The 9,957-nt window shown below is 39.4% G+C and overlaps 1 protein-coding gene across 1 annotated transcript in view; it reads right to left on the bottom strand.

Annotated features, from left to right (window-relative positions):
* LOC109097706 (SLAM family member 5-like) overlaps window positions 1-3,671 on the bottom strand; it is a 12,439-nt gene extending 8,768 nt beyond the window's left edge. The window contains exons 1-2 of the mRNA XM_042749530.1: window positions 3,596-3,671; window positions 3,401-3,504 (exon numbers count right to left, since the gene is read on the bottom strand). Of these exons, the coding sequence (XP_042605464.1) occupies window positions 3,401-3,504; window positions 3,596-3,671 (180 nt within the window). The remainder of the gene's footprint in view (window positions 1-3,400; window positions 3,505-3,595) is intronic.
* Between the last annotated feature and the right edge of the window lie 6,286 nt (window positions 3,672-9,957).

Raw genomic sequence — 9,957 nt, 5'->3', positions numbered from 1 at the left:
CACTCACAATTTGTACAGTGTCCCAACTTTTTTGGAATCGGGTTTGTATTAATGAAAATTAAATTAGAAGTTTAATAAAAGTTACATTTTAAATTAAAAAGAAACCTCCATTGTATGTATGTTAGTATATTATTTAGAATGTTAATTTATTTAAAATACCAGTTTTTGCATCGCAGATGCTGATGGATGAGTAGCGAGATGATGAACAGGATGAGCAGACAGAAGATGATGACAGATTTCTCATAGCAAACAACAGATAAGTATTCCAACACATTTAAATGAGTCAATACTTTTACAGACTTAATGACAAACCTGTGCAAAGAAGTGGTGTGTGCTGTGCTGTGATTAAACAAAGTCCTTAAGGAGCTGGTGATACCTTAAAGGTGCATTATAATAACAGTCAACAGGTGTATTAATGGAATAATTGAAAATTAAGTCCATTAGAATTAGAGTGAAGAAACTGGGTGAAACTGTGACTTGGGACTAAAAAATACCTTTTAATTAACAGGTAAAAAACCTGTGTTTAAAACCTTTAACTTTCAGGAAGGTGTACTCATTTTTGCAACAACATTTTATCACTGATAAGAAAATCTTATTTTCCTGATTAGTATTGACATGCTTATTTGTTAATAAATGATTAAACATACTTGCTAGAACATAATATCTTCAAGGAAGCCTATTTTGTCTTCTAAATAAACAGAAACAACATTATTTGTTTCAGTGGGACATATTATGGTTATTATTGACTTGTTAAACATGTTTAGCAGTGTTGCTGTTTAATATAAAGTTGTGAACTTCAGTGGGCTGTGCAGATGGGACATGGGATATGATGAAGAATGGGCTGGTTTCCCTGTTGGATATAACTTTTTTTGAAAATGAAGATACTGCTTGTGTTTAGTCTGTGTTTATTAGTTGTGCATGGTAAGTTTACCTTGCTTTGTTTTGATCATTCTACATTAGAGCTTTGATTCTGAAAACATCCAATATTTTGAACATTTATTAGTTGTTTGTTTTTGGTTTAATCCAATTCCAGATCTCAGCATACATGAATTTAATAAGAGATGTGTCTGTGAGCTGATATTACGGCAGCAAAAGTTAGGAAAACATGTGAAGTTCTGTATAATGTTTTATGGCATAAAAATCCACAATGCACTCTCACGTAGATATAGTGTTAGCTTCACTTTAAAACTATGAAACTGCTTTTAATCACCACTCTTTGACCGGTCTTCCCACTTTCTCAAAGAGTATGTAAATCTGTTATATATAGTTGTAATCTGTTATAGCAATGCAGAAATGGATAAACTTTAGTAGTGGAACTACTTAAAAGAATAAGACTAAAACAAAAGAACACTGTTTTTGTTTTAAACCAACATGGCGATACCATCAACAGTTTTGCATATACCAACGTGTTTCCTGTTCGCTAATTCATATGACTGCTGGCTACTACTGTCTGTTTGTTTTTTCTCTCTCTCCTTTCCGATTTTCATATACTTTTTGATTCGAAAAAGAATGTTATGAATGTTGTGATATTATAGCAATAGATCTTTTTTTTTAAGAAAATGTGTGAGAAAATGTAAAAAAAATACATAGTCATGCCCAAACATCTGGCCATCCACTTCCTTTTTTGGGGATGTTGGGTATTGGGAAGTGTAGTTTTTTGGGATGTTAAAAGAAATTACTTTTACTTGTTTATTTACAATGGCAGAGGTAAGCTATTTTCTGTCATTAACTGCTACAGGTAAATAAAGAATAAAGTAAAAGAAGAATAAAGTTCAGCATATTGTGTAAAATTATTTACACTATAAATAAATGTGTTTATAATTCATTACATTAAAAATATTATGATAAGAAATACCATTTTGGGAGGTCAGGCAGCATAATGATACAATTTTGTAAAGCTTAAAATAACTGGAAGCGAGTGACACCCGAAAGCCTCATACAGTACATTCAAGCTAAAAATGACGGCACCCACTCTTGAAAGCAGACAATATGGTCCCTTTGCTTAAAAGCTGGGCAGGGCATACACTGAATTGCTTTGTGTCCTCTCCTTTGAAACAGAGACAACTGGAACACAACAATATGTATGTGTTTTGTGTTGTCCTACGATTATGCTATTTTATATAGTTTACAGACAATTTTCCAAGTCAAATGCCTTGTGTTTTAAACATCCTTTAAAAGATTATGCCAGTGATTATCAGCTGATATTGAAGATTCACTTAAGGTTTATAAGAGATCATTAATAGTAGTTTAGGTGATTTGCAAATTTTAGTTTTGGTACAATTACCAGTTTTTATTTCATTTTTATACTCACCAAGAGATGCCACACTGTATAGATGTTTGTAAACTCACATAAGAAAAGATAATTTAACCTTAATAATAACTAATAGACATAATTAACCATTAGCCAGATATATAACATATCACACAACAACTGTAGATTTATAACAACTGTAAGGTTTTTCTTGTAAAGGAAAGATTATATAGGTTTGATGAGACAAGATGAATCAAATGTTTTCACACCATCTTCTGACGAAAGCTAGCTTGCTGCGTTGGTGACATCATGAAGCGCATGACATGATTATGAAAACCGATAGGATGATTGAATTTTTGAATTTCAAATCATAGACATTGTGAAAAAAAGTAAACTAGTAACTTGCCATTTTTTTTGGATGGTAACTGTAATTTATTACTTTTTATTAATGTAATGCATTACTAGTAACTAAGTTACTGCAACACTGGTCTCAGCTGGTAATAATCACAAGACACGTTTTTGTCTTGTTGTAGAAGGGGTAAAAAACTTAAACTGTTTCTTGATGTGTTTCATGGTGTGTTTGGGATACAGATTTAATGAAGTCAGTATCAGTGACTGAGGGAGATTCTGTCACTTTACACACTAATGTTACTGAAATACAGAGTGATGATCAGATAGTGTGGATGTTTGGATCTCAAGACACTCGTATAGCTGAAATCCACAGACAGAAAATCTCAACATATGAATGTTAAAAGGGACATTTGAAAGACAGGGACTCCAGATGGGACAGTCAAACTGGATCTCTGACAATCGGAAATGTCAGAACTGACACACTGAAACTTTATAAAGTACAATCATCACAAATGAAGAAACTTCATGCAACCAGCAGCTAAAAAGCTAACAATCGAGCTTACTGTCTATGGTGAGTAAAGTCCTTATTATGTTCATCCCTCTAAAAAAAAAAAAAAATCAAACATTACAGTTTGATTTTTCTAAAACAATTATTCCTGATACTGTCTTTACATAGTAAAAAAGAGGGAGAGAGAAAAAAATAAATATATATATTAGTAACGGGGGTGAAGAATCACACGACAGTGAGGAGTGCAAAAGTAGGGCCCCGGAGGGTGGATTTATTACAATAAAGCAAACGTTAGTCGGTCGGAAAGTGGGAAGTGCTGGTGCGCTGATCGTGCTGGTGTTCCCAGGTGCGGCGTTTGTCATGTTGTGGGGTGCTGATCGGGTCACGAGAATCTCTGTAGGGGAACACGAAGAACAGCGTTAGCAATCCAGTCTTTTGGAGTGATCACTCGCCTTATGTGCCAGTGGCGGCGGCTTATGTCCCACGCGCTCGGACCTGGACGATGAAATCGTCCAGGTAGGCGGCCGTGTAGGCTGATGGTGCCGCAGAAGGATATACCATCATGCGCTGGAAGGTCGCCGGCGCCCCATGCAAGCCGAACGGGAGGGTCCAGTAGTGCCAGTGGCCACTTGGGGTGGGAGAAGGCGGTCTTGGGCGTGGGCCTCCCTCTGTGAGTACGACTTGCCAGTACCCCTTTGTCAGGTCGAGGGTGGAAAATATACCGGGCCCTCCCGAGTCGGGTCGAGAAGTTATTCGTCACTCTGGGCATTGGATAGCCGTCGAATTCGAGACATCGTTTAGGCGAAACGGTAGTCATTACAGAATTGCCATTGGGCTGGGGGACCAGGACGATGGGGCTGGACCAGGGGCTCTCCGGGATGGTTCGATTACCCCTAACCTCAGCATCTCCTTAACTTCCTCCTCGATGGCGGTGTCGCGAGGCCTCCAGGGACACGATAGGGCCGCGGCCTTACGGATTGAGTCCTGGTGGTGTTCGGATGTTTCGGCTGTACCACGTTTGGTCCGCCCAGGGAGAGGGGAGAACACATCGGAGAACTGACCATTTAATTTCACCTTGGGCTCGTGGGGCGCCCCCACCCGGGTGGGCGCACGGTGGGCGATGCAGCCTGCCAGCCACGTCCGCATTGAAGGGCGGGGGTTGATTCGGTGGGCAATGGGCCTCGGTCCTGGGGTTGGGAGCCGCCGGCCTGCTCCACTGGTCGTGAGGCACCCTCCAGCGTGGCCGTTGCTCCTGGACCACCCTCAGCGCGGGAAATGGCGGCGCTCGCCCCCAGCCTCTTCGTGTGTGTTGGGCCGCGTCCGCCAGCTCGACGGGCTTCCTCCACCAGCTCGCGAGAGGTAGTGGGGTTCCGCAGTCCCTGCCACTTGAGGGTGGGGGGACGGTGTTAGTGCCGCGCAGGAGCCGGTCGATAACTACATGCTCCGCACCTGGCTAGCGGTGGGATCCCCCGGCCAGCAGGCCAGTGCCGCACGAGCCGGGAGAGTTCTGCCACTTGGGACCGGGCTGGGGACCATGCGTTGTATTCCCAGTCTAAGAACAGTCCGGTGCCGCTGCAATCGGCGACAATCCCACCCGAGGACAGGATTTCCCGCTTCAGATCCTCCTCAGAACTCACTGACCTCGGGTGGGAGGGGAGAAGTAGGCATGCTGCGCTTTGCCATGTCAGGAGAGGGTGCGAGAGCAGTCGTGCCCAGCCCGGGGCGTTCCCAACGCTCTCATTATGGCGACGTTCTCAAAACATCTGCAGGAGAAAATCCTCCACTCCATCATGGGCGGTCATTTTGGGGTATCAGCTCCACCGCCTGGACACGGGGATCAGGCGGCGGAGCGTGTTGGCCTGCCTGGAGGATGGCGAGCTCGCGTTCCGTCTCCCCTTGACAGCTGGTGAGGTGTTCAACAATTTGTTGCTGGCGGATGCTGACCTCGGAAAGGTGTTTGAGAAGTTCTTCCATGACGAGGGGAGGGAGTCGTCCGCCTGCACGGGGAAAAGGGAGAAAAGAAAACAGCAATGAGGGAAAAAAAGGTTTTTTTTTTTTTTAGCAAAGTGAGGCGTGGCTGTCGGTGATTCTTCACGCTTCTGCCCACATCTCCACCAGTGTAACGGGGTGAAGAATACACGACAGTGAGGAGACAGTGCAAAGTAAGGCCCCTGAGGGGTGGGATTTATTACAATAAAAGCAAACGTTAGTGGTCGGAAGTGGGACGAGTGCTGGTGCGATGATTGTGGTGGTGTTCCAGGGTTGCGGCGTGTCCGTGTGTGGGGGGTGCTGATCGGTCATGAGCTCTCTGTAGGGGAACACAAAGAACAGCGTTAGCATCACGTCTTCTGGGAGTGATCACTCACTGTGTGTGCCAGTGGCGGCGGCTTATGTAGCTTGATTGCCGGCAGCTGTGGACCGATCAGCCGGTGATGAGTTTTCAAGGTGCTCCTCGTGTGTTTCCAGGGCGACGCTGATGAGGCATCGGGACACGCGTCACAATATGTGGATGTAGGGAAAATGTAAAATGTTTCTCCCAGCCTTAGGGGGGAGCTGTGTTCTTTGAGTATTTTCACTGAGTGAGCCCTTCTTCACATGGGTGGAGCTGTTGTGTTAATTCAGTTCTATTTTCCTTGTGAAAAGGTACGGATGGTTTTCACTGTTCTCTGTTACATCTATTACATTGCTTTAATTATATTGGCCATCCATGTTTATTTGAACGAAATATACTGCTGTTAAGATGTAACTAACATATATGTGCAGTTATTTGCGAAAGGATGGTTTTGTATTTCTGATATTATTTAATGGGTTGTACCTTCCATGTGGTGGGGAATATTTTTTTTGTATATTGTCCTTGTGTTTAACGGTTATCTGAGTATTTTGGGTTTTTATTTTTTTTGTATTTGGGATGCATGTGCCATTTAACATTAATTGTCATATGTGGAAAAGTTATTTTTCCAGTCTTTGAGGACCCCCCCCCGATTTAAGGTTGAATATAATGGCAGCTGAAAAACTATATTGTTTCGTTTTATGATTTTTGTATGCATTTTTTTTTTTTATATTAGTAACTAACAGTTCATTTTCCTTGTGAAAAGTGGATGATGCAGATAGATAAAGAGCCCAATAAATAAGCTTCACCTGCTGTGATGACAACGATCTTTGTGTCGTCCTCATTCAAACCATCACCCAAACACAACGCAGAGACATTGTCGTTTCCTTCTTCTTGAATCACCTGTGATAACACCTTTATTATTCTGGTTTTATTAACAAAGAATTTGTTTTTGAAAGAGAGAGAGAGAGAGAGTGAAATGTTGTAAGAAGTTGAAGTGTTATAACAGGTTTAATTGTTTGTTAAGTTATACTTTTTTATTACATTAATATAGAGTTAACTAGAAAAGAAACACTGATCTGATCATCTTAAAAAAAAAGAAAGGAAAATCATGAAAAAGTATTTTGTCTGGAGTGTTAGAAATCAAATAATTGGCATTTTTTGTTAATGCATGTGATGAACTCATGAATCAGGAACATTTTGCAATTTTGTTAAGGAAAGTGGTGGTAGTGTTATTTAGAGTTTTTAAAAGGAGATAAAAAGCCTTCATATTTTTATGATGAAAAAAAAAAAAAAAAAAAAAAAACCAGATTAACAGCCTCTCATTGTAGTGTGACATTAAAGAAAGGAATAAGTACTAGATTAATTTAATTTTTCCCCTAATATTTTCCAGCTCGTCTGCCTGTTCCTGTCATCACTAGCAACCCTTCAAACTGTTCTTCATCATCATCATCATCATCATCATCATCAGGTTCATCTGTATGTAAATGTTCACTGCTGTGTTCAGCTGTGAATGTGAGTGCTGCGACTCTCTCCTGGTACAAAGGAAACAGTTTTTATTGTCCGCATCAGTGTGTCTGATCTCAGCATCAGTCTCTCTCTACCTCTGGAGGTGGAATATCAGGAGGGGGAAAAACACCTACAGCTGTGTGATCAACAAGCCCATCAGACAACCAGACCACACATCTTGACATCAGTCCAACTCTGTCAGCCCATGTGCAGGTGCGTCAGCTGTGATTAATCTCCTCACCTATATTGATTATAAATATGTGACCGTGACTGGCTAAAGAGTCACAATGAGCAAATTTTCATTTAATTTCAAAATTTTAAATTCGCATTTAAAAGACCTTCAAAATGAATAATGAGAACAAAATGAAATTGGACAAAAAAATGACTGAGCTACGCTCGTTTGAAGTCGACAAAGTCAGCAAAGTCCATTTCGAGAAAAAAACTGCATGAAGTTTTTCTGAAGGTTCCAAAATAAAATCACCTAGCAACATTAATTCTTTCCCTCCATTTCTTTTATCAATAATCATTACTAGATTAATACTCCACAATATAGCTTTTTTTTTTTTTATCTTTGTGTGATAAAAATGTATTAAGGGTTTCTTAATGTATTAATTTGTGATTTGTAACTTTAAACACTATTATACAAATGTCTCCCAGATCTGCTTCATACTAAGTATTGTTTTCTCTTTTTTATTTCAGAGTTTCAATTTTTTAATTGTGGTTGTTGGTGTTTTTTCTTGCTGGTGGCAATATTGCAGTTTTGGGAGGGATTTTGTTTTGGCACATCAGGAACTGTAAACCAAACAGCCACAACAGGGTCAAGCATTACTCCACTGCATATATTCATCTTTTGAGTTGGAAATGTTTTTATTTATGACCACCTCTTTTTTCATGTATAATGTTTTTATAGTTGAACTGTGGTTTGTTTCTTCTCATTATTAAAACAGTTGAAAATGAAGACGTACATTATGCTACAGCAACATTCCTTGCACATCCTTACATCAGGGATAGGCAACTCTCGGTCCTGGAGGGCCACCTGTCCTGCAGAGTTTAGCTCCAACCCTAATTAAACACACCTGAAACAAGGCAATCAGTGTTTTCCGGGATTACTAGATAGATACAGGCGGTGAGTTTTTTATGGAGGGCTGAAGCTAAACCGGGCAGGATAGTGGCCCTCCAGGACCGGAGTTGCCTATCCCTGCTTTACATCATACGGTAAGATGCAGTTTTGCTGTGTGCATTGTGTCTCGTTGCCTCCTGTAGAAAGCTTAGCACTAGTAAACTGATGGATATAATGCTCAAATAAAAAAAATAAATCCAAATTTCCAAACTGTGCTTTCTTATTACTTACTGTAAACCTATGCAGAAATTCTATTTTATTTTAAGCTGAATATAGATGATTTTTGGTTTTAAAGTTAGTGATTCATTTCAGTGATATGTTATGTTTCACATACACCATGCATCAGGCACTGCATGATGGACAACCCTTTCTAATGAACAGTGAATTAAGCTATACCCATCTCCTTCACTGATTTTTAATTTCAATTCTGAATTCTTTATAGGATATACCATTTTTAGGTGTATTGTACCGTTTTCATGACCTTTTATTGAAATAAAGCTGTGAAGTTCCGCAGTTCTGTCCCCACAAAAGAAGGCTTGAAAGTAAATATTCACAGACTCTGTAACCAATAGTAGTAATGATAAGAGATGAAAAGGATGAATGAACATCTTGTTTGGTTTTCTAGAGCAGTTGTCGCTGTTCTTGAAATTTTGGAATTTCAGGCAAAATGGCAGTTTGAGAGCTAAGCATCTCACTTTCAACTCTGTTAATCAGTTTAATAATGTAAAGAATTTTCTGTCTGTATTTTGTTGTTCTCAGAGAGATTACTTTCTTCAGTTTTGTGATTGTGGCATCAACACGATTCCTGATTTTATCGTTGTAAATTATTTTCCCACAGAAACCTGATGGAGAAGATGAAATAGTGTACTCCAGTGTTGCAACATCTGAGCGAAATTTCGCAATATTTGTGATGTTTTGACTTAAAAAAATAAAAAAAGAAAAAAAAATCTAATTGCCATATAGGGCAGTGTTTCTCAACTGAAACTGATGTTTCATGAGCCCAGTGTTTTGGGATATATGTGAAGGAAGCAATGCTGGGTGCAGATATTAAAATGCAGCATGCAAAAGTGAAATCATTTCATGAAATCAAGTTATTTGGAAAATGGAAGGATTTAGAAACTATAGCTATCTATTCACGTCTATTTCATGTTTAATAATTGATTTGCAGCTCATTGTAATATTAATCCATTTCAGCATCAGATCTGATTGTAGTAGTATTACTGTCACTTAAGAATTATAAGCAATTTTGTCTGTCTGATGTAAAACTTGGGTCCTCAAATGAAACCGCTGAGAATCAATGAGGTAGGAATACAAATGTATTAATTTTTAGTTATTTATTTTCCACACTGCCATTTCATTGTTATTCATCAAACATCAAAGAAAATTCTGACTTTCAGCTGAGTTTTCGAAGATCATCAGTGACAGATAACTGTACAAGGAGCCATGTATTTTAAGGACTTCCTTTTTGTCACTTTGAGACACTCTGGTAGCTCCTGCAACTAATCGCTCTTAAAAAGGTCTGAGAAAGAGTGGATTCAGTAACAGGCTTCATAATGCAGAAGAACTGCCTACACAGCAGAGTTAACTTGTCTTGACTTGATCTCTTGAGCTCATGCTCTGCAGCTGCCCTTAAAGGTATGTGTTTGTGTGTATTTTATATTTTCAGCATTATTTCATGAACACTGCACTGAATGAAATATATGTTGTGTTTGTCTTTATTGCAGTTTTTAAGTAGTTAAGTGGTTTTTAATATTTAATCACGTTTTCAGAATATATTCTGGAACATAAAGCTGAAAAGTTAAACAAGTAATGGCAGGATGGAAGGATGGTAAAAAAACACAAACAAACAAAACAAAAAAAAAGATTGTCAAACAGTCTTCCTCTAGTAA

The sequence above is a fragment of the Cyprinus carpio genome, chromosome B22 (assembly GCF_018340385.1).
Source record: "Cyprinus carpio isolate SPL01 chromosome B22, ASM1834038v1, whole genome shotgun sequence".
NCBI lineage: Eukaryota > Metazoa > Chordata > Actinopteri > Cypriniformes > Cyprinidae > Cyprinus > Cyprinus carpio.
Note: the sequence above shows the minus strand (reverse complement) of the source record. Positions and strands in the feature narration are given on the sequence as shown.